The 25,609-nt window shown below is 31.1% G+C and overlaps 2 protein-coding genes across 4 annotated transcripts in view; both read left to right on the top strand.

Moving 5' to 3' along the window:
• Positions 1-25,609, top strand: part of LOC114340667 (glucose dehydrogenase [FAD, quinone]) — a 328,247-nt gene that overhangs the window by 147,958 nt on the left and 154,680 nt on the right. The window lies entirely within an intron of this gene.
• Positions 1-25,609, top strand: part of LOC126890411 (glucose dehydrogenase [FAD, quinone]-like) — a 263,810-nt gene that overhangs the window by 178,934 nt on the left and 59,267 nt on the right. For both annotated transcript variants that reach the window (XM_050659316.1, XM_050659315.1), the window contains exons 2-3: positions 4,488-4,693; positions 11,448-11,633. In XM_050659316.1, the coding sequence (XP_050515273.1) occupies positions 4,498-4,693; positions 11,448-11,633 (382 nt within the window). In that variant the 5' untranslated portion in view covers positions 4,488-4,497. The remainder of the gene's footprint in view (positions 1-4,487; positions 4,694-11,447; positions 11,634-25,609) is intronic.

Here is a 25,609-nt window from a genome sequence, read left to right as displayed (position 1 = left end):
AGTATTAACTGGTCTTTTTTTCTTCTTTACATTTTTTTATCATTCGATATATTTCTAGTATAACTATCTTTTTGCTCATATCTTATTAAGAGATTTGACGTCCACAGGTAACTTTTTCAGACAAAAAAGATACATCGAATGAAATACGCTAAATGAAAATCGGTTAATAAACAAAAAGGTTATTGCAAAACGGACGATAAAATCGCTGTTTTTGAATATTGTTAAAATTTTTTTATTGTTTATTGAAATTTATTTAAATTTATCTAGATTTGAGGGTATTATGGTGTTTGAATGGTGTGCAAAAAATGGTCCATATATGTTAGATAGTTTTTGAGAAATTGAATTTGTTTTTAAAATTTTTTGAAAAACGAGCTAATTTCTGAGGCTCGTCCTGTTAATTTGGCTAAATGGATTTCAATAATCTGGAGCTTATTTTCTCTCTTAAGATGTATACTAATAGCCTATGAAATTTTTTTTTAATTACAATTACGTACTCAAAATTATTTGTTAATAAATAGCACTTTTTAAGCTTATAAACAATTACAAAAACTCCGTGGAAATTAGATCAAATTAAATGGCAATAAAAAATACATAAAGCTTATTAAAATACACAACTTTGAAAAAATAAACTAAACTCCCCCGTGGAAGCTGAAATGTTTTTTTAATCACTGTTACGTTAATTAACAACATTAAGAGCTGAAATTAACCAATCTTTTATAAGAAAAGTCCAAGTTTTCAACAAAATTTTTAACTAGAAAAAATATTATAAATTGTTTAAACAGGTGTGTTATAAACAAAGAGTATTTTGCGATCCAAGTCAAAAATAGTGGGCGTAGCCGAATGAGAATGATTTCGCTCGCTACTACACTAATAACCGGTATAAGTGAAATTTGATAATCATTTTAGTCACGATAAGAACCTATAACAGAAATAGTAGAACCTAAAAGTAAATAGTTTTTAGTGGCACACGCGTCAATTCGTTAAACCTAATAACGTAATTTTAACCCACCTCCCCTTCCTCCTTCCCCTTCCCCCTACATCAAAAGCCAAAAAAACATTTTCCGATTTTATTTTTTTAAGGTGGGATGCAATCAATTTTTAAATTTCAAAAAATTCTCACGCATAGTTGAGGCTTTTACAAAATTTGTCTATTTGTATGGACCTGTAGGTGGACATAACTTCAAAAAAAGATTTTTTTGGAAAAACCCTAGAGAAAAAAACACCAATAACTTTTTTTTGGGGAAGGCTGCAGGATTAATTCTTTTAAGCTTCTCCACCTTCAAAAATTCAAAACTGTTTGCCTAGGGTTTCTAGAGGTTTGGACGTGTTTCTCCCATGTTTAAATATTCTAAGGGACTCACTTACTTCAATTTTCATATAACCTAAAAAAACATCGATTTGATCTATTTTGAAGTCTCTAAAATAGGGAAAATCCCCAAAAACCATCTAAAAAAAAACAGTTTTTCGGATTTAAGAAATAAGTTAAAAAATTTAAAAATTGATTGCATGCCACCTAAAAAAAAAATAAAAACGAAAAATGAAGTTTTTGATCGTGATGGACGGAGGAACGGGGTGGTGGGTAAAAATTACGTTATTAAGTATTACGAGTCTTACTTGTAAATCACATAGAATTTAATAAATGAAAAAAATTGAATTCTGTTAGTGATGGAGTAAATAATAATAATAAATAATAATAGTAAATTAGAATCCTTTTAATTTATTTATCCCGTCCATAATAGGAAACTTTGATGCGCCACTGTCGACTAATGTGTAGCTAAAAACTGAGGCACATTGTTCATACGTTTTCTCTTAAGTTCTACTATTTAAGTTATAGGCTCTTATCGTGCCTTAAATGATTAGCAAATTTCACCTATACCGGTTATTAGTGTAGTAGGCGCTAATTCAGTTTCATTCGGCTAAGCCCACTAATTTTTACTTGGAACGCAAAATACTCTTTGTTTATAACACTCCTGTTAAAACAATTTGTAATAAAATTTTGTTAAAAATTTTACTTTTCTTATAAAATATTGGTAAATTTTAGCTCTTAATGTTGTTAATTAACGTAACAGTGTTTTTTTGTAAAAAAAAATGAGCCATCTCAGCCCCTCAAGGGGGTAGGGTTTTAATTCCTTTTTTAAAAGTTGTGTATTTTAATCAGCTTTCCGTATTTTTGTATTGTCATTTAATTTGATCTAATTTTCACGCAATTATTGTAATTGGTTATAAGCTTAAAAGGAGGTATTTATTATCAAATAATTTTGAGTACATAAATGTAACTTAAAAAAAGTTGATAGGCTATTAGTATACGTTTTAGCGAAGGAAATAGGCCCTAGATTATTGAAATTCGTTTAGCTGAATTATCTGGAACAGCATCAGAAATTAGCTCGTTTTCCAAAAAATTTTATAAAAAAATTCAATTTCGCAAAAATTCTTTAACAGATCTGGATCATTTTTTGCACATAATTCAAACACCATAATACCCTCAAGTTTAGGCATATTTAAACTAATTTTAATAAACAACAAAATTGTTATTAACAATATTCAAAAACAGCGATTTTGTCGTATCTTTTGCAATAACTTTTGTTATTAACCGATTTTCACTTAGCGGATCTCTTTCGATGTATCTTTTTTCCTGAAAAAGTTAACACGTAAAATCTCTAAATAAACAAGTTTTTAAGTTATGAGCAACAAACTAAGTTTGACGTTTTTGTTATTAATTTAAAAATGGGTCCACTAAAAATTGATAAATCCCAAGATGGTAGTGTTTTTGTAATATCTCATACTACACATTTCAACTGTCAAACCTAGTCTTTTCAGTTATGTCGAAAAAATGCTAATTTTTTACTAACTTGTTTGACCTATACCTTCTCTTAAAAATTGGTATTTCTATTTCGAGTGATATTATACAAATAGTTTCAAAAGTTATGCATCACTTAAAATTATGCTAGATTTAAAGAAAGTTATAAAAGAAACATAAATAGCAAGTATTACTAAATGTTATTATTTTTTGGGCCACAATATGACAACAACGAATTGACAGCATTTAATAGTCGTTATTTCTATTTTCTTTTAAGAGTCAATAAATACATAATGGTTCAATAATAATAATGTTCTATTTGACGTAAAATATAGACAATTAAATGGACAACCAAACAACATACCTTGTGTCTGGTATATACAAAAAAAATATTTAGTATTACAATGGTATTACCTTATAATTAACAGTTTTTATAAAATATTTTATAGTGCGTCAAATCATTTGGCCAGAGACTGTATACTACCGGTAATTGAAATATTAATATTAATATATAACCCCAATATATCAATCAACGATACTACGGAAAAAACAGAATCTGTTTAGGTTGTTATTAGATGTTAAACACCTGATGTTAAGCGTTTTAAAGAGTTCTTCAACTCTTTTATTTTTTTATAACATAGCTTGACAATTTTACAACACCATATTTTTCGGCCAACTTTTGTGAATTTAAACCATACTTTTCACGTTCTCAGCTATTATATTTTTATTTTGTTTCTTAGCAACAAGGGTTTCCTATTTTACGACATATTATTATGGAGCTTTAAGAACTTTGTGATCGCCAACACCGACCCTAATTATTATGCAGGATATCTTGTATCCCATTTTAGATAAATACGATAAATAATAAAATAGTATTGGGTATTTCGCAAAATTGGGTATTATCAACAAGTACCTATGCAAAAATATTTTGGCCGATCAACTGGCAAACTTCTGTGAAATGGGTTTTAAAAATAATAAGATTATTTGGCCGCGTCCGTATTATACAAGAAGCCGTGAATACCAGGTCATAAATAATTGACAGGTGGCCGTTAACACAGGTTTTATTGTAATAACATTTAACTAAAATAAAAATTTGTTTATTAGGAGTGGCTAATTTTTTTGGGCTTAAATACCTTCAAATTCATTAATTTTTTTTAAGTACTTATAGATAAAACCTATCAGAGGTAAACTGCCCTATTATGTCACTGTAAATTATCATTAATTACAGTAATTAGGGCAAATTTTTACGCTTTTTTAGTTAGATTGTACACACTAGTTATATGTTATGATTAAAATATGATCACGTTGTTTTCCAGACCTAAAGATACCTAATTGTGTGATATATAAGATTTTTAAAACATTCAGAGGTAAACTGCATTATGTCACTGTAAAATACCATTAATTACAGTAGATAGGGAAAATTTTAACGTTTTGTTAGTTGTATTGTACAAACTAGTTATATGTTATGATTAAAATATGACCAGATTGTCTTTTAGACAGAAAGATACCTAATTATGGGATATATAAGATTTTTAAAATACCTTCAAGGTATTCAAACTGCTCTACTGAAAAGTTGCTTGAAATGACATAGTCTAGTTTGCCTCCGAGGTCCAGATTTACGCTATCATCTAATTAATACACTGTCAAGAGACACATAATTTATATGAATGGTATTTTGGATTTCTTCCAGTTGAGCTACAATGGCGGAGTGTGGTTGCACTGATCCAGGATACTACGGACCTTATTTGGGTAACAACTGTGGAGCAGGCAGCTTCATAGTATTTATGAGTTTAGTTGATGCTATAATAAGAAATACGTGTGATATATCAGATGTCTGTGGAAGAGTTCAACCCATAGAAGAGCCAGATTTTTCTTACGACTTTATTGTAATAGGTGGTAAGTATTTATTGGTATTAAACACTTTTTGTGTATAATTTCTATGTTACCTCCTATAGGCACTGGAAATATATCACAATTTTTAAAAATCAGTTCAATTTGACGATTATTTTTCTACCTTAGAGATAAAACGAATAATATTTTTATTTGTTTATACGTACAACAGACCACTAAGAACTAGGAAATTTTTATAAAACAAAATCGTTAATCATAATAAGAAAAATTCATTCCAATAATTATTCTTAACTACTCTGAAGGACCTTATACACTATATTTCTCTATTTACTTCTATTTTGTGCTTTTTTCTAGTCCCTCAACTTCACGTGTTTAAGGGCTTTCTCAACTGTATTATTCCACTTGGTTTTGGGGCTATCCAGGGCCGGTTCTAGGGTTTTGAGCGCCCCGGGCAAAATAAAATTTGGCGCCCTTTCATACAAGAATATGCCTACAAATTTACGGAGATTTTTTCAAATTAAATTAATAAAGGAAAATAGTTTCTGTCCTTGTGGGATCGGTACTCACCGGAGGGACCGTAGAAGTTCGGAGACAATTAGCGTCTCTTTGCAAATACAATGACGTCGACTTTACAAAGTAACAAGACACTTACTCAACACACATACTACACATTACTCCCCTAAGTTAGTGATAAGTTATAGGTACAATTACGTGGCTAAAGTTTTTGTCATAATAAATAATATCGTACATATAATGTCAGATCAACCAAATACGCTGCTCAAAATGATCAAATCTTACTAAGAGCCATTTCAGTTTTTTTGGGTGTCCCAATAAGAATGGCTCTCGGTCATATTTTAGGAACCGTTTATAGTACAGCTTCGAGAAAAAAATATTTATAACAAAAGTTGCCTTGAGAAAAGCCTGAAAATTATTTTCATAATTGTAGGTTCACCGCTAGAGGGCGTAATTGAATATCAAAAATTTAAAAATCAAAATTTTACAAAATTTGCCTAATGAAAGGGCACTGGAAATCCGATCATCGTATTCTTCATAAAATTCTGCGTATGTTTGATTTGACAAGTTTAAGTCTACCTTTGCAAATAAGAGGTGGGGTGAGTGGGAACATTGTTATGAAAAAATGGATGTAAGTCCGGTTCTGCTAAATCGAATTTTGCAAACTTGGTCTTGTTGAAAACAGCTCTTTTTCGTCAATGTAAGATGTATAATTTCGAAATAGTCTATTAAGTAATATGTCAGCTAGGAGGCGTTATTTAATTATTTTCAAAAATCTAGTTTTCTTTGGAAAATATTAAATACCTACAAGTATGCATTTTTAATCCTGTGTTACAAAATTAGATCAAATTATAATAGCGAAAACCGCATGTCGATACCTTTTTTCTATCTCGAGATATCTTAACAAACGTGTACATTTTAAACATAACTGTTACTGTCACCGGTAAACGAAGTTAAGGACAGGTAGTGTGCTGAGGAAAAAACAAAGAAACATTTTTTAGATATCAACGTGTATTAATTAAAACAACAACGGGACAAACAACACTATAAAATATAACAAAGAAATAAAAACAACTACTAAGTGATGACTCATAAATGTTCAAATTATTGCCCATCATTTTTGATTCAAGAATTTACTCTTTCAAGAGTAGATTAAACAGCAGTCTTAATTTTTGGTCTCTAAATGCTTTGAATGGGGTGTCGTATTCTCTGCATCATTTTTTCTCGAGTAGGCCTAGTTGCAAAAACAAGTTCTTTAATCTGTCCCCATACCTAAATAAAAGTGAAATACCAAACCGTCCCCACACCAAACGGTTAAATCTGGTAATAGTCAGATAATTGGACCCTTTCTTTTCGATAATGCTATCATTGGTGAACGCTATCTAATTTTTTTAAGGAATGAATTGCCTCTTCTTCTGGAAGATGTACCGCTAGCAGTTCGTAGGTCCATGTTGTTTCAGCATGATGGTTGTCCCACCATTTTTCCAGAGTATTAAGGCATTTTTTAGATGAGTCATTCGCTGATAGATGGATTGGACGTGGAAGCCTATTTTTTGGGTAGCCAAATCACCAGATTTAACTGTTTTATACTTTTATTTATGGGGTCGGACTAAAGACCTTCTTTTTGCCGCTAGGCCTACTACTAGAGAAAACATGATCAAGAGAGTAGAAAACGCCATGCAGAGTATTGCGAGAGCAGAAATTGAGATTGCTGTTCAATATATTCTTAAAGAGTAAATACTTGCATCGAAAATTATGGGCCATAGTTTGAACATTTAAGTCGTCACTTAGTAATTGTTTTTATTTCTTTGTTATATGTTATAGTGTTGTTTGTCCTGTTGTTGTTTTAATTAATACACGTTGATATCTAAAAAATGTTTCTTTGTTTTTTCCACAGCACACTACCTGTCCTTAACTTCATTTACCGGTGACAGTAACACTTATGTTAAAAATTTACACGTTTGTTAAGATATCTCGGGATATAAATAAGGTATCGACATGTGGTTTTCGCTATTCTGTTGATAATCTCATCTAGTTTTGTAATACAGGATTAAAAATGCATACTTGTATTTAATATGCTCCAAGGAAAACTAGATTTTCGAAAATAATTAAATAACGCCTCCTAGCTACCACATTACTTAGGAGGCTGTTTCGAAATTATAAATCTTACATTGACGAAAAAGAGCTGTTTTCAACAAGACCAAGTTTGCAAAATTCGATTCAGCAGAACCGGACTTACTATATCCATTTTTTTATAACAAGGTTCCCACTCACCCCACCCTTATTTGCAAAAGTAGACTTAAACTTGTGAAATCAAATATGCGCAGAATTTTATGAAAAATACGATGATCGAATTTCCAGTGCCCTTTCATTAGGCAAATTTTGTAAAATTTTGATTTTTAAATTTTTGATATTCAATTACGCCCTCTAGCGGTGAACCTACAATTATGAAAATAATTTCCAGGCTTTTCCCGGGGCAACTTTCGTTACAAATATTTTTTCTCGAAGCTGTACTATAAACGGTTACTGAGATATGGCCGAGAGCCATTCTTATTGGGACACCCTGTACATTAGGGTGTATCATAATAAATACTCAAATAATGAATTTTCGAAATTCAAACTTTCAAGTTGATAAAACGTTGCCTGTTACATTACTCTTTCAGGGAAAACAAGTTTTGTTTTAATTAAAACATATTTAGGTCTCCCTGAATCGACTTAAATTTTAGAATTTTTTCTCAAAAACACGATTTTTCATCTTTTCTAAATTTAATATTTTTATTGTCAACTTAAAAAAAATTCAAACTTTCAAGTTGATAAAAAGTTGCCTCTTACATTACTCTTTCAGGGAAAAAAGTTTTGTTTTAATTAAAACATATTTAGGTCTCCCGGAATCGACTTAAACTTTAGAATTTTTTCTCAAAAACACGATTTTTCATCTTTTTTTTATGGAAAATTAAATTTTATATTTTTATTGTCAACTTAAAAAATATTAAGTACGTGATAACAGTGAACAATAAAAATTAGGATAATATCTGTAACTAAGCATAAAGTCACCCGGAATCTTTATGAAAATCTCAATTGTAACAACGAAAAATCGAGGTACGAAATTTATTAAAGAAATACAAAAGTTTACTTAAAGATTACAGATAAAAAGTTGACAAAGAAAAATCTTTAAAATGGTTCTTTATTTCATCTTGCAGGATGTTGGCTAAACAAATCCAGTTAGCCTTCAAAGCCACAGGTATTGTAATGCTTCTTCGATCTGGAACCAAGGGAATTTGTTAGGGCGAGTGTCAGATTGTAATTATAGTACTAATACTAAGTTACTATTCAAAATAGAATGCTGTGATGTAATCCTAAATAAGTATGAAGATACTTTCTGTCCAATAATCTTGATCTTATAAAGCCTTCTCGTTCTTGAACGCCACAAACGTGCTTAGAACCTGCAGTAACTTCCCTTACAACTCGTTCTACCGCTTGAGTTTGAAGTGGTATTTTGAACTCTTTTCTATCACTGCTTCCTGAATTAACAATCATCTCAATCTCTTCTTTGCTGAAGTCAGCTATAAGTGGTGGTTCTGTAACTGTGGTGGATTGCCAGTCAATGAGATCGATGTAGTCTTCTGTCTCAAAATTAACTTGTGGTGGTTTGAAGACTCGATGTGCCCTTGTTTCTGTCTGTCGAGCTTTTTCTATCCGTCTGCCTGCCAAAGCTCTTATATGTTTTCGAGAGTCAAACAACATCCCTAAAAGGATGTGTTCAGGATGAGCCATAAAGGCGTTTCTTTGCAAGGAAAACTGAGCCACAGCCTTCAGTTCACTGTCTAAAAACTTGGTGCACTGTACGATGAAGAAAAAGTGTTGTGATGCGTGAATAATTTTAGGACGGCATTTTATGGTAAATCATGAGGTAGCATAGACTTTCATGACGAACTCAGCAAGCTTTCTAAGTTGTGGGGTTGGTTCAATAGTTGAAATATACAGACGTAAGATCCTATTTGCTAATGTCAGCCACCGGGCGTGGGACAAGTCTCCGGGGTTTCTACTGGCCAACTCAGAGGGACATTCACCTTTGACTACAGCCTGACATATATCCCAAAGGTATTTCTGGTCCGTACTTAAGTCTTTACTATCGACTTCTGGGAAGGTGCTATCTATTTTGATATAATTAACAACCGGGAAGTCTTGGCAGTTGGTCAAACCTTTGCCTATTGGCCCACTGAATGATGTTGGTCCTGTGGTTGGACCGTTAAGAGCAACAAAAACTTTCCTCAGAGGTAATTCGTTTAAGTGCAACATACATATTACTACTTGGACCGGATGTTTCAATGCGCGTTCAAACAACAATACTGCACCTTGCGATGTTCCAGTATTCGTTGCCGTACCACCACATACAAGCGCTTTGACATTTGAGTTATCAATGGAGTTATCACTCATGTAACTTAATATTGATGATACTATATATTTCGCAGATCCACTGTTTGGAGTTACATGACCGAAATATGCTGAACCTGGTTCCTCGACCAAAGATATGTGTTCTTCTTGTATGGTTTTACGGACAGATTTCCCACGTACAATTTCTTTGATTATGGTTTCATCCTTCCTACCATCGAAGTAAAGAGCACTTATTTCGTTTGTGCGAGTTGAATTAATACTTCGGCGGTACTTTAACCTTTCACGAAAAATCTTGGACTTGTCAATAACTGCGGCTTGGTTTTCTGGTGATATGACATTCAAATCTTGTAGAAGAGCAAATGCTAGTTGAGCACCTACTCTGTTTGAAATGCCTCTGCGATCACATGCCCTAGAAAACAATGACAGATTCACTGACAGGCCTTGTTTTACTTGCACGCTTGGACTTTCAATTTTGTTTCTTAGAGGAGTTATTTTAGAACCTTGAACTTTTTCATCAGGCCTACTTGATTCTTCTTCCATGGATTCATCATCAGAGTCACTACTAAGAATACCCACATTTATTAAATCAGGTGGAGTAGTTAGTTCCACATACCTACTTAATTTAGATTGCAGGGACTTTTCCTTCCGTTTGTTTCGTTTTTCAATTTTTTTAGTCTCTGCTTGGTCAATACTTCCGATAATCATCATCCTCAAGTTCCGTTGGTCTGTCAAGAATGCATGTTCTAATTTTGGTACTTTTCTTGGAGCTGGGCACAAAAATTTGTCTAGTTCACTACATTTGCATGAACAAATATCAAAAAGACTATTATCAATGTCAGATCTAAACTTTTCAACTGCAACTTTAAAACCCTTGGCATTTTTTGTATTACAACCTGAAGATTTTTTAATCTTTTCACACCTCTCATGCAATTGTAGAACCATAAAAACAATATTGTTAGTAGATGAAACAGGTATTGATGATTTTTTCCAAATTTGCTCTAACTTATGTGTCACTCGCATTGCAATTAACTTTTTCTGTGGTTGGTAGCATCCTTCAGATTTCAACTGATTTCTGACCCATTCAAAATACCTCAGCATGTCACTTTTAGTAGGTAAAACATTAATATCACTAATGTCAAGAGGCTGTCCGACTATAGGAGCTTCAGTGCATTTCCTCGTTGTTATAGTGTTTGTCTTTTTACTCATGATAGAAAAACAACAAAAGCACACGGAATTCACAAGTCATAAACCACACACACTAAACAAAACACACTGAAATACATGTAATAACGCGCAAACCACGTGCTGTCAGATTGAACGGTGGAGTCAGACTAACAGAAACAAAGGGTGTGAGTGAGTGGTGGAGGGGAGCCAGACGCCAGACATCCGGTGATTCACAAGTCAGTGCCTACTGCCCGTCTCATTGACCCATTGCATTAAAATACAGCACTGTAATGATTGTATTAGAATTTTTTTTACTGTTTCTGATTCATGTCAAACTTGAATTAAATATGAAAATTGTGATATATTTAGGGTAATTCCGGGTTACCTAAATAATTTAACTCAGAACCAAAATGTTTAATATGGATAAATTAAATGTAAAAATACACATTTTTTAACTTGATTACATCATTTGTAATTTATATACTGTGTAAATTATTTTTTCAAAAACGTATTTTTTACAAAAAATTATAAAGTTTTGTACATTCCGGGAGACTTAAATATTGTTGGAATTCAAAAAGATTTTTTTTGGTAGATCTATGATGGTAGTAACAACTTTTTATCAACTTGAAAAATTAAATCATAAAAAAAAATTTGTGATACACCCTACTGTACATAAATAGGCAAATCTGAAAATTATATTAATTTTAATATTTTTATGTATCTTAAGGTGGAAGCGGTGGATCGGCTGTGACTGGACGTCTGTTAGAACATAAAAAGTCTAGAGTTTTACTTATAGAAGCTGGAGTTGACGAGCCTGAAACCTACCAAGTACCTGGACTGATTTTGAAGTATTACAATAACCCAATCGTGGACTGGAGCTATCGTACCTCCGACGAACCTGTGGCATGTCGAGGTATTAATCATATTATGCTGTACAGGGTGTTTCATTAACAATTGTCCGTATCGTAACTGGAGAAACCTTAGTACAAAATACGAAGATTTATTAAAAATATTACTCCTTATCGAGATACAGAGTGTTATATTACAAATATTTTAAAATGATTTTAGCCCATTTTTCAAGCACCTTTTAATTTTTTGTTTAAACTTGACACACAGTTTACGGTACAGTATTTCTCATGATCACCTTTCAGTGCGTCACAGTTTTTCGATTTCTTTCTAACGCATTAAATTGTATGTGACAGAAAAAAGGCACGTCGGTGATTACATTTCGTCGGTGACATTTTTATAACATTTATTCTAGTTATTCTAGCTGTCGATAGATGGCGCCATAATAAAAAAATATTTTTTTTTAATTAGATAATAATATTACAAATATAATCTGTATAATTTATAAGACTATACAAATCAAAGAAAATACCATTTTATAAAGGCAAGAAACACATTTGATTTGTTTTTATTCCAAATTGAAATTGAAATGTGACAACTGTCAGATTTAACTAAAATGTCATGTTAGAATAAATGTCATAAATGTGTATTATCACGGACTTACCCTTTTTCCTATCATTTATTACGCACTGAAAAATGATCATGAAAAGGACAATACATTCCATGTCAAATCACTCAGGCAAATAATTTTGGATCTCCGATTTGTCTGAAAATTGGTATATAGCTTCTGCGGGACGTAAAAATAAGATATTTAGGGTCAAAAAATCTTCTTCTTCTTTTTTTCTCAAAATGTTATTTTATGCGATTTTACAGTGATTTGGTGTTTATTTAAACAAATTTGCATTTTCTGTCGTAAAGTATCAATAAAAAACATAATAATTTAATAGAAAGGACTCAAAAATGTCATTATATGGCACTATAACAAGTTACTTTGAATCAAAACAAGTTTTTGATCAAATTTTAAAGTGTAAAAACGTTAGAATACCGTTTTTTACATTTTCCTCCATTCCCAAAATACGTCAACATCGATTTGGCTGAAAATTTGCCCACATATAGCCAAGAGATAGGACTTTAAGTGGTTAGAAGGATTTGAGTTATATTACAATACCAAAAAAGTTACATGCAGTAATATCAGACTCAAAAGTATATATTAGTCCAGTCGGGATAGCATTTGACCCTGAATGCCGAGCTGCCCAAAATTTTATTTTTCTGATCTTTAGCGGAGTCAACAGCAGCTTAAATTTAAAATCACGAATGAGTTCCTCCGTTACGTTAGCCGCCATCTTGATTTTAAAGGAGAACCTGTTTTGCTCAATATCTCCGCCATTTTTAACTTTTCGACAAAAATGGTAGGAACTAAAATTGTTCCAAATAAATCGTATTTACAATTATTTAAATTTCTTTTTAACAGTTTTTGTCGTGAGGTCGATATTTTCGAGTTAATTGTACTTACAGTAGACGTCTATATTTTTGACTATAATATTGCATGTAACTTTTTTGGTATTGTAATATAATTCAAATCCTTTTTACCACTTAAAGTCCTGTTTTTTCTATATGTGGGCAAATTTTTAGTCAAATCGATTATGACGTATTTTGGGAATGGAGAAAAATGTAAAAAACGGTATTTTAACGTTTTCTACACTATAAAATTTGATCAATAGCTTGTTTTAAATCAAAGAAACTTGTTATAATGCCATATATAATGACATTTTGAGTCCCTTCTATTAAAATATTATGTTTTCCATTGATACTTTACGATAGAAAATGCAAATTTGTTTAAATAAACACCAAATCACTGTAAAATCGCAAAAAATAACATTTTTAGAAAAAAAGAAGAAGAAGATTTTTTGACCTTAAATATCTTATTTTTACGTCCCGCAGAAGCTATATACAAATTTTCAGACAAATCGGAGGTCCAAAATTTTTTTTGCTCCACAATTGAGTGATTTGAAATGAAATGACCCTTACACATGTTAAGATACTTGAAATAGTCTTAAAAGACCGTTTTCCGCTGTTAGCAGAGGCGTGCTGTAGGGATATATTATACTTCATTTTCGCCCCTTTCCCCCCTCCTAACTACGCTAGAGTAGTAATAATCATTTCAGCATGCTTTATTGATTCCTTAGTCCTTTTTACATAAATATTATCTTTTTGTCTCATTGCGATAAAGTAAGTAGTTTTCTAATTATTTGTGTTTAAAGTTAATGGATTCCATAAGACTGTGTACTTTAAGAGGATGGGCACGTATTTTCGGCTGCAATGCTATTCAAATGGGGATTAATTTTTTTCGAATCCTAAGAAAACTAATAAGTATTTTTGAAAAATTCAAACGCAGAATGAAAGATTACGTTATTAGTGAGGGCCGCAAATCCCTGAGAACTTCTATAATGTTTATTTTAATAAGTTACAGAAGTGAAAAACTAACAGAAAATTTAGTGTGATTTTTAATTTCAAATATCTCATTCAAAATAAACTTTTTATTTACAAGATAGAACTTTTTGTAATTTCATTAAGAAATGTTTAATAAACAACATATCAAAAAGTTCTACTCTCGAGGAGTGGGTGCTTCATTTTTTATTAAACAAATGAACTACGAAATTATATTTCTTTTTAAATAACTACGAAAATATAAACTTTAGAAAAAAACTGACTTGACCATTGAAAAATTCAGAAAATTCTACAAAAAAAACCTTATATAAAGAATTTTCTAAAATTAAATCTGTATCTTCTATAATTTTTAATTATAACGCTAAAGTCTTCTCACAAACATTGGCGCACTGTAAACTAACGTACGGCGAAGTGCATGGTTGAGTTATTTTAATGTAACTCCTTAACTGATGGATCAAATGAAATTTTACAAATTAAACATAAAAGAAGAATAATTGGGCTATCTTATGGTTATAATAGAAAGTAATAAAATGTATGGGCATAACTACGGTGTGGGCGGAAATTGAGCCTTACATGAATTTTGTTAAAAAATGATTTAAAAATGTGTAACTAATAGAGCTTTTCTTATAAAACTCTCAGTTTTGCACAACTTACTTTCACGCATCTTACTAAATGACGTTTCAATAAAAAAAATCTCAAAAATTTAATTCAAATGATATTTCGTCTCAAAAAATGTAATTTTTGAAATCTTCGTAGTTTTATAGAATTACCACCAATTTAAGACGGTATTACTCAAGTTTGAACAGATCTATTATAGTTTTTTTTTTTTTTTTTTTTTTTTTTTTATTTATCCGCATCAACCACTCGGGTTATTAGCGGTACATTTATAATACAAAATAGATAGAGCAAAAGATACATTTTTAGAATATAAGAATGACAAAAATATGGAAATTATTTAGAGTTTACAAAGAAAAAAAGAAATGAATCATAATTTGTTATACAGTTTACAATGATTTACAAAAGATAAAACTTCATTGAATTTTGTGACCAGTGCTTCTTTCAGGCTGTTGGGTATCTTGAATATTGTTTTCGCTGAAGTGTATTCTGGACATTCTATTATTACATGGTTAACTGTGAGAGGTATTTGGCATCTTTGGCACATTGGTGGCGGTTCCTTGGAGATTACGTAGCTGTGGGTAAGTCGTGTGTGTCCGAGCCGGAGTCTGCTGATAATTACTTGGTCTTTTCTTTTTGGTGGCATAGGAAGATTTTTTGAAGATACGTCTGGTTTAATGGTTTTCAGATTTGTGTTTGTTTGATCCCATATTTCTTGCCAGATTTTGTTTACATGATTCTTGAATAAAGGTTTAGTGTCAGAGATTGGTATGCCTGTTGTAGTCGGAATGTTCACATTGTTTATCGCTTCGAACGCTGCTTTGTCTGCTAACTCATTACCAGTTATTCCTACATGGGATGGGACCCACATAAATGAGATGGTTTTCCCAGAAAATTGGAGCTGATGCAACGCGTCTTTAATTAGAAATAGATTGATGTGGGTAGGGTAAACATGTTTGATGGCCTGTAAAGAACTTAGTGAATCTGATAATATTAGTATTTGGTTTTCATTTGTATTTTTACAATGATTTAGTGCGTCAAGTATTCCTTGAAGTTCTGCGGTATAAATACTGCAGCCATCAGATAATCTAGTGGCGGAAATTACGTTTTCTGATACAGTAGCAGCAGCTATTCCGTTGCAACTTTTGGAGGCATCGGTAAAGAAAAGTTTGTAAGAAGAGTATTTGAGTAAATTTGTATGATATTGAAGCCTGATCTCAGCAGAGGTGTGTGAATGTTTGTTAGAATTATGTAAGGAGAGGTCTACTATTGGTAAAGAAACTGTCCAGGGGGGTGTCTGATATTTTTTTATGGATGCTAAGGTGTTTTGATTGATGCTATACGGTAATCGTTTAATGCGTTCGTAAAATGGTATTGCCTTGGTGGTGTAATTTCTGTATTGTTCCGGTGGTTCTTCCGATACTAAACTTGCGAGAAAGGTATTTTCCTTTGCGTTTAGAATTTTTGAATTGTAGCATAGTGATAGGTATTGTCTTCTGAGGTATAATGGTATTTCTCCTGCTAGAACTTGAAGGCTTCTTATTGGAGTAGTTCTAAAGGCTCCAAAGATTAGTCGTAGAGATGTGGTTTGAATGATATCCAGTTTTTTTAGTTGATTTTTGTTTGCTGTTTCATAACACATGCATCCGTAATCGAGCTTGCTTCTTATTAAAGTTTGATATAGCTTTAGGAGAATTCTAGTGTCTGAACCCCATTTATGATTGGATAACACTCTTAGTAAATTTATTCGTTGTTGACAGGATTGAATTAAATTGTTGATATGTGAAGTCCATGTGAGTTTTGAGTCAAATACTATACCTAAAAATTTGATTTCACGGACTTGTTTCAGAGAATATCCATTTAGACACAGGTTTAAGTTGTATTCCTCTCTTCTTTTGTCAAAGATTATTACTTTAGTCTTCTCAGTTGAAAATGTTAAACCAGTCTCTAACGACCACTTTTCTAGGCTGTTTAATGTTCTTTGTAAAATTTGCCTAGCTAAACCTATATTTTTACTTTTAACATATATTACTAGATCATCAGCATAAATACTAGCTTTTACAGGAAGCTCTATATAGTTTGTTATATTATTAATTGCGATTAGGAATAATATTGGGCTTAAGGCCGATCCTTGAGGAATTCCATTATGGAGTGATTTCGATGTTGATATGAATCCATTGGTTTTTACTTGTATGGACCTGTTTTGAAGAAAATTTTTGGTAAAAGCGAGAAACTTACCATCTATTTTCCAGTTTTTCATCATTTTGAGAATATAATGCGTCCATGTCGTGTCGAAAGCTTTTTTAATGTCAAAAAATATTGCGATTACTTTTTGTTGTTTTGTAAATGCTTTATGAATTTCCGATTCTAGTGCGACAATGTTATCAGTTGTCGATCTGTCTGAACGGTATCCGCTTTGTATTGGAGTAAAAAGGTTTCTATTTTCCAAGTGCCATTTCAGTCTTTTACTTAATATTCTTTCCATTGCTTTGCATATATTACTGGTGAGCGATATTGGACGATATGAGGATGGTAAGTTTTTTGGCTTATTCATTTTTAAAAATGGAATTATAATTGCTTGACGCCATATTGAAGGGAACTTTTTATTTGTGTAAATATTGTTAAAGATGTCGACTAAAATTTTCTTTGCCGATTCCGGTAATTTCTCAATAAATATAGTTGGAATATCATCAGGTCCTGGAGAAGTTTTTTTAGCATTACTTAGGCTTTCGTTAAGCTCGTCTAGTGTAATAGGCATATTGAGAGGGCATAAAATATCTTCTATTTCGATCTGTGACAATTCGGATTTTTCTTTGTGTTTTAAGAAAATAGAGTTATATTGGTCATTGTTTGAATGTAGTTGATAGTGATCTGCTAAGATTTCTACAATTTCTAGTTTATTTGAAGTAATTAAGTTATTTGTAGTAATGGTGTCGATATGATTAACTTTGTTTGAGCCTTTTATTTTCCTTATTTTCTGCCATATATCACTTATTGGTGTAGATGAATTTATTGACGAGACATAATCGGCCCAGCTTTCTTTCTTAGATTTTTTTATTAGAAATCTGGATCTGGCTCTTAAGGCTCTAAATCTAGCTAAGTTGACTTCGGAATTGTGTTTTTTAAATATATTAAATGAATGTTTTGTTTGTTTCAAAGAAGTCTCTATTTCGATATTCCACCAGGGTATGGGTGTTTTAGTGGTAGCTTTAGTTTTTCCAATCGCTTCTCTTGCTGAATCAACTATAACATTATTAAAATTTGTTATTGTTGTGTCTACATCTTCTAATATTTTGAAGTCTTCCATTCGTGCAGTTACTAAACTAATGTACTTTTCCCAATCTGCTGACTTTAATTTCCATGTTTCATATGGTTTTGTGTTAATGTTTGCGTCTTTAATATGAGTGATTAAAATTGGTAGATGGTCGCTGTCATATAAGTGTGAAAGCGTATTCCACTCAAGTAGTGGTGCTAAAGTTGAATCGCTGAGGGATAAATCAATGGTTGAAAACGTGCCATTGTATGCGTTGAAACGGGTAGGCATTCCCGTATTTAATAGTACTAGTTTGAGGTTGTTAATTATTTCCAATAGAGTTTTGCCATTTTTGTCAGTTTTTTCAGATCCCCAAGATTCGTTATGACAGTTTGTGTCAGCCAGAATTAATTTAGGAGATGGAATTTGTTCTATCACTTTTTGTAGTTCTAGGAGTATGGATTCTTCTGGATGTGGTAGATATATACTGCAAATGTTGATTTTGAAATGATGAAGTATTGACACTGCAACCGCTTCTAAATTTGTGTTTATCGGAATTTCTTTGGACTCGACAGTAGATTTCACAAAGATACCTACACCACCGCTAGCTATCTGCTGCACTGGTCTACATTTAGTGTAAGATGTATAGTTTTTTAAATTTACTTTATTATTAGAAAGTCGCGTTTCTTGTAAACATATTACTAAAGGTGAAAATTCATTGATTAGTATTTTTAAGTTTTCGATATGGCTGTAGAAGCCATTTAAATTCCATTGAACTATGAATTTGTTATTGAATAGGGTTACAGTCGCTTTCTTCCTCAGTCACAGAAGAGTAGTTGTCTGTTCCGTTTAGCTTTTTTAAAATCCTTGAAATATTGTTTTTAAGGCGTCGGTCGTTTGCGTTTGCGTGCACCATTTGCAATTCAGCGCTAAGTCCTTGTAGGTCATTAGTATAATCCTTTGCTATTGTTTCAGGCAATTTGGAGCCTATAGCATTTGTAATATAGTCACATAGTTCTGTATATTTTAGTGGGTAAAGAGTAGTGGCTGACGATAAAATGGCTTCTATAGGTTTCATTGAGGTTTCGATGTTAAGTGCTTTTTTTATTCTTTTGGGTGCAGATTGCTTTGGAGCTGGAAGTATTATTTTTTGATTTTCTGACTCTATTATTTCAGGAGATGTTGAAATTTGTCTTTTGATAGAAGTATGTGCTACTATGTTGGTAGTATTAGATGATGATTCAGATAGGTTTTGTGAGTTGGAGGAGGCACTTGGTGGTGGGTTGGTTATAGAAGTAGGAGGAGTACTGGATTGATGAGCAGTTGGAGACTCTGATGTAATGGATTTTTGATTTATTGGATAATTTTCTGTTTCAGAAATATTAACATTCATAGGTTGAGATAACTGGTCAAGATTTTGTTCATTAGTTGATTCAGTAGTGCAGTTTTCATCTTTATGCCCTGTGGTATTACATTTAGAGCAATTTAGACCATCTAAGGAAAGATAAATTCTGTAAGCGGTGTTGTCGTGAGATATTAGAAGTGAATTTGGGATAGACTTATTAATTGTTGGAGAAACAAATACTTGACGCCTAAAGCTCAATATATGACTGTATTCAGATTCAGGCATGCCAACTTTTAAAAATGTTATTTTAGACACTGCAGTAAGCTCCAATTTTTTAAGCTCTTCTTCGATTATAGTATTTGGAATACTGGGACAGACACCTGATATCACTAGTCGGCTTGCAGGAGTAATTAATCTTCTGATCTCTATGTCATTTCCTTGTATTGAAACGGATTTGTGATTATGTAGTAAATTTTCTACGATTGTGGTGTTACTAAGATAGATGCATACTCGGTTGTTTGAGATTCTGGACGCGAAGATGATATTTTTTGGTTGTACTATAGTTCCTATTGCTGTTATGTATTCATGTATTTTTATGTCTGGTACAGATGACAAAACGACTGCTTGTTGCTTGGTGGGGAAGTTAAAATTCGTTACGGCGTTGGAATAAGTAATTGTTGAAGATGTTGAAGAGGTAGTTTGTGTTGATAGTGGTTTGGTATGAGTTAAATTATCGCTATCCATTTTTAATTTTTGCTTTCTTCATTTGAAGGAAATTTTCTAGAGCCGCTTCTGACTTAATTTAAATAAGCCGGTTATTCGGCGTTTTTATTTTAAATAAAAATGGATTTTCTGTTGGTTAGGTTTCAGCAATATTCTTTAAGAAATGGTTTGATATGGTCGAAATGAAAATTGTACTTACAATTTTTCTTCTCTGCACTTAAAAACCACTTTAAACTTCACTCTTATTACAAACTTGTTTTCTAATTATTGGTATAAACCAACAAAAAACACGTTTAATCGGAGCTGAAATGTATCGATACTTTTATAACGAGTTCCAGGGCCGGAGTCCCTATTATAGTTTTATAAATGTCTTTTTAAAGCTTAGGATGTAATCTCTAAAATGCACTAAATTATTTTACTTTAGAAATGAAATAAACGTTTTCTTTTTAAGAAAATTAAGAAAGATAACCAAAATGTAATACAAAAACCGAAAATTACCAGTTTAAAAAATGTTTGTACAAAGTGATCAAAACTTTTTTCTGTAAGCTTATCTAAAATACATTTAATAATAAGTTTCAACGACAATAAATGTTCAGCAAAAAAAATTTTTAGCTCCTATACCTACAATATGTCTGCGTAACTTAAAACCTATTGATAATTTTTTTATTATCAGTTTTACGAAAAAAGTTATTCTTTATAAAATACTCTGCATCGTATATAATCTAAGATACATCGATCAAGTATCAAATTTAATTAATGTTATACGAGGTATGTTAAAAAATATGAATTTCACTTAAGAGTAAAGTACCATTACATTTCACAATATCGAAAATTGTTATTAAGAAAAGTTGTTTGGAATTAAAAAATTTGTTTTAGTGTTCAATTACATCCTTCTAATTAATATTGTGAATAATAACAATGTTAAAACTTATTTTAACAAATTGCTTAATTTTAAACCAGTCTCTGAAACTGATATTTTATATATAATAAATAAAATAAAGAGTAAAGCTGTTGGACATGATGGTATTAACACATTAACATTACAGTTGTGTATTCCCTATCTTCTTCCGTATATCACGCATATTATCAACTTTTGTTTAAAACATTCTGTTTTTCCTAATAACTGGAAACGTGCGCATGTTATTCCATTACCTAAAACTAAAATTCCTAATAGTTTAAATGATCTTAGACCTGTAAGTGTTCTGCCAACATTATCCAAAATTCTAGAAAAGGTAATTGAAAATCAGTTAAGTACTCACTTAAATAAGAATAAAATTATTCCTTCTATACAGTCCGGTTTTAGGTCTGGGCATAGTTGTCTGTCTGCTTTAGTAAACATTACTGATGACATCTTCAAAGCTTATGATCAAAATAGAATATCAATTCTAATTCTTTTGGATTACTCGAAAGCCTTTGATACAATTAACCATTTAATTTTAAATTAAATTATTAAACAATTTAATTAACTCATTTTCGAAACGTTAATAAAATTATTTTTTTCATTTTAATTGTGGCTTATTTCCCATATAAATAATTAATCATAAAAAAAATGCCACAAGAAAATAGCTTCAGAACAACAATTAACCATGATTTATTATCCTATATTCTACAGTTCTCTGGGTTAGATGAAGGAGCAGTCGAGTTAATGAAATCTTATCTATCAAATAGATATCAAGCTGTAAAACTTCATCAAGAAATTTCTTCTTTTTTAGAACTTAACAATGGTGTTCCTCAAGGATCGATACTAGGTCCCATTTTATTCTCTGTGTATACATCAAATTTTCCTTCTGCTTTTTTGTCTTGCACTCAACACTACTATGCTGATGATACACAACTTTATATGTCATTTAATTTAGACGAGTGTGAACAAGCAGTTCATGCAATAAATTATGATTTATTAAATATGCAGATTTTTTCTCAAAATCATTGCCTAAAACTGAATGCGTCCAAAACTCAGGCTATTGTTTTTGGTAGATCCTCTCATCGAAAAATATTTTTAGAAACTTACTCAAATAAACTGCTTTTAGAAAATGGTAACTTAATTTTTAGCAAAAAGGTAAAAAACCTGGGGGTTTGGTTGGATGAAGACTTAAGATTTACACACCATGTTAGTCTTTGTTTACAAAGAGCATACGGGGTACTTAAGCTTCTATACCAAAGTCGTAATATATTAAACAGTGCTACCAAATCCTTGTTGTGTGAATCTTTAATTTTATCAAAATTAAATTATTGCGATGTGCTTTATAACTCATGCCTTACTGAGACTGATTCTAGGAGAATACAGAAATTACAAAACTCCTGTTTGCGATTAATTTTTGGAATTAGAAAGTATCAAAGTATTAGCCATACTTTTACTTTAAATAAGTGGTTAAACATGAAAGACCGCAGAAAACTTCATGCTTTATGTTTCTACCATAAGATTCTTCGGGAAGGGGTACCTCCTTACCTATACAATAGAATAACTTATAGAACTGATGTCCATAACATTAATCTAAGACATAGGAACACTCTCTCTTTACCACGTCACGTAACGCATTTTTTCAAACGCTCATTTTCTTTTTCAATTGCGAGTCATTTGAATAATTTTGATTATGATATTCGTACATTATCCGGACATAGTTTTAAGGAAAAAATGTTTAAATATTTGTTATCTGAGCAGTAATGCCAAGCCTACGATTTTTAAAGTACCTAATTTGCATACTATCTAGTAGTATCAGTATATGTAAGTATATTTATATACAAAATATAGTTTTTCGCCCTTCTATTAGGAAATGGGGGTTAGGTGGAAGAGCAGCTGTACATTGCTGTCCTTCAATGATGTACAAGCTGAACCTCGCCCTACAGACCAATTAATATTTTTGTTTTGTTGTATAATTTTTGGAATACTAATAAAGACATTTATTATTATATTATTATTATAAAGGCACTTAAATCACTTAACTTAAGAAAAATCCATCTTTTTTACATACCTCGTATAAAATTTAAAAATTTTGATGTCTGATGGTTGTACCTTAGATTTTAGACCAGGGAGAGCATTTTATTAAAAATAACTTTTTTTCGTAAAAGTGATAATAAAATAGTTATCATAATTGTAATAAAATGATGATGATGAATATCCGTAATTTGAGAAAAAATTATTTTTTTTTTTTCGATTAGAATGACGTAATTGTATATTTAGACATAGTTTCTAATTTCAAACAACTTTTTTAATAGTATTTTTTGATATGCTGGAATATAAAGCTACTTTACTCTTTAACGAAATTCATATTTTTGACATAACTCGTATAAAATTGATAAAATTTGATATCTGGTGGTTCAGTTTTAGATTTTTGACTATTTCATTAAGAATAATTTTTTTCGTAACATTGATAATAAAAAAGTTTTCCATGTGATTCACAGCTACACTGTATAAGAGCTTCTGTATAAGAATTTTCAAATTTCAATGCCATATTCGGATTCAGCATAATCAAAAACAAAATAGAAATATATTTGATCAAAGTAAAATGATGAATTTAACGATATTTTTAAAATTATTTATACAAAACAATTGTTATTGTTTAAACAATTAATAAACAATTAGCGGCTAAATCTGAGAGTAGAACTTTTTACTTTAACATGTATATAAACTAACAAAAAATTTTAGAAAAATATAAGCTTGTTTGAATTTTTCCGAAACAATGCATGTTTTCGTCCTAATTGCACTCCCCCATATAGAGTATTTGATAAATAATTGATTTAAGACGTGCACTTAATAAAAAGTTATTTATTGTGTATTATTTGTGGAAGATCCAAGCAAAGAATATATCAGGATAATATATTCTGTAATCCAAGTATTTTGTTGTTAAAGATGTTCAAAATTGTAAGCGTTCCATAGTAACAATATATTATTAAAAAATCAATTCACCACTTTTCCTCTTCTCTCGATTGAGTATTAGTTTTTGTTATACATGTAAATTATTATAATCACTGAATACATAATTAGTGAAAAAGTTATCACATTTATTAACTGAATTGATAATATGCAATTATACAATAAATAACAGTTATCCAAGAACATTCAAAAGCCATCTCTTCAAGTTAATGATGACATTTTCAAGTATAATGACATTCTAGTTATGTTTACATATTATCCATACTAATGTGAATTTTACTACACGTGATTTGCGTGTAAAGACAGAAAAAGTAGGGATAGCCGTAAAATATTTGCCTTAAACTACATTCAATAAGATTATGTGTTTAAAATACATAATTAAATCTTATTGAATCCATTATATTAAAACAAAAATAACTTGAAAACTACTTACTCTATCGCATTGAGACAAAGGATGATATTTACGTAAAAAATAAAACGAAGAATAAAAAAGATATGCTGAAATGATTATTACGACAGTGGCGTAAATTGTGAAGGGGAAAAGGGGCGAAAAAGAAGTAAGTATATATCCCTATAGCACGCCTCTGGTAACAGCGGAAAATATATTTTAAGAATAGTTAGAGTACCCTAGCATGTGTAAACTGCGTGTCAAGTTTGAACAAAAAATAAAAGGTGATTTGACCATGGACAAAGGTATGGGACCATAGAATCATTTTAAAACATTTGTAATAACACACTCTGTATTTTGGTGAGGACGAATATTGTATTAAATATTTTGGGTTAAATCTTCGTATTTTGTATTATGGTTTCTCCAGTTACGATGTGGACAATTGTTAATAAAACACCCTGTATAATTTTAAAAAATAGGTCTTAGTATTATTGTTATTTTAAGTATTAATATCAGAAAACAGTGAGAATGAATTGAAAATAATGCGACAATTTTTAGAAAACTTGTTGCCTGGCAATTGAGGTTCGACTATTGCTGAATGGCAACAAGTTTGAGAGACAAACTGGAGCAAAGATTATTTTTTATACTCACATACAAAATTCAAGTCTTTGTTAACATTTATTTTATTATATTATTATATTACAAAAATTCTTGATTGTATGCAATTCATTTTAAACTTACTATTTTTCATATTGAATGCCGAGTCTTTTAAAATCAAGGCCAATTTTGGGATAGTAGTATTTTGTCCTAGTTTGTAACCGTTTCGTCTCAAAATATTTTGAATTCTTCCAAATTGAGTTGTTGCTAATTAAAGTATTCTTACTTGTATTTGTTGTAATATCTTTGTAGTCCAGAAAGCCACTGCGCATCCGCTAGGAAAAATATTCTAATTCGGATTTTTTGCACAATCTTACTCAAAAAGGACTCCTTTTAACAAATTTCCATGTTGCCAGGACCAAAAGGTGGTCAAAAATTTTTTAAATGTTTTTTGTTTGTTTTTTTCCTAAAATAATTTTAATTGCATGGAAAAAAGTTTTTTTAGGTTTTTTGGATCATTCCAAACAGAAAAGGTCTTTTGTGACTTTTTTCTAAAAATGATAGTTTTTGACATATAAGCGATTAAAAATTAAAAAATTGCGAAATTGGCCATTTTTAACCCTCAAAGACTATGTGAAAAACTGAAAGTTTGAATGTTGCCAAGGTAGGTAGATATTCTTTAAACATCGATTAATGAAATCCCCAAGAGTTTTTTGCAATGCAATATTCAAAACTCCTTTGTTTTTTATTTGCGAATCAAGCGTGCGCGACACTATTTTCCACCGACATCGACAGTATGGTGC

This window comes from Diabrotica virgifera, chromosome 8 (genome assembly GCF_917563875.1).
Source record: "Diabrotica virgifera virgifera chromosome 8, PGI_DIABVI_V3a".
In the NCBI taxonomy this organism is placed as follows: Eukaryota; Metazoa; Arthropoda; class Insecta; order Coleoptera; family Chrysomelidae; genus Diabrotica; species Diabrotica virgifera.
The sequence above is the reverse complement of the archived record's forward strand: the minus strand, read 5'-3'. Positions and strand labels throughout refer to the sequence as shown.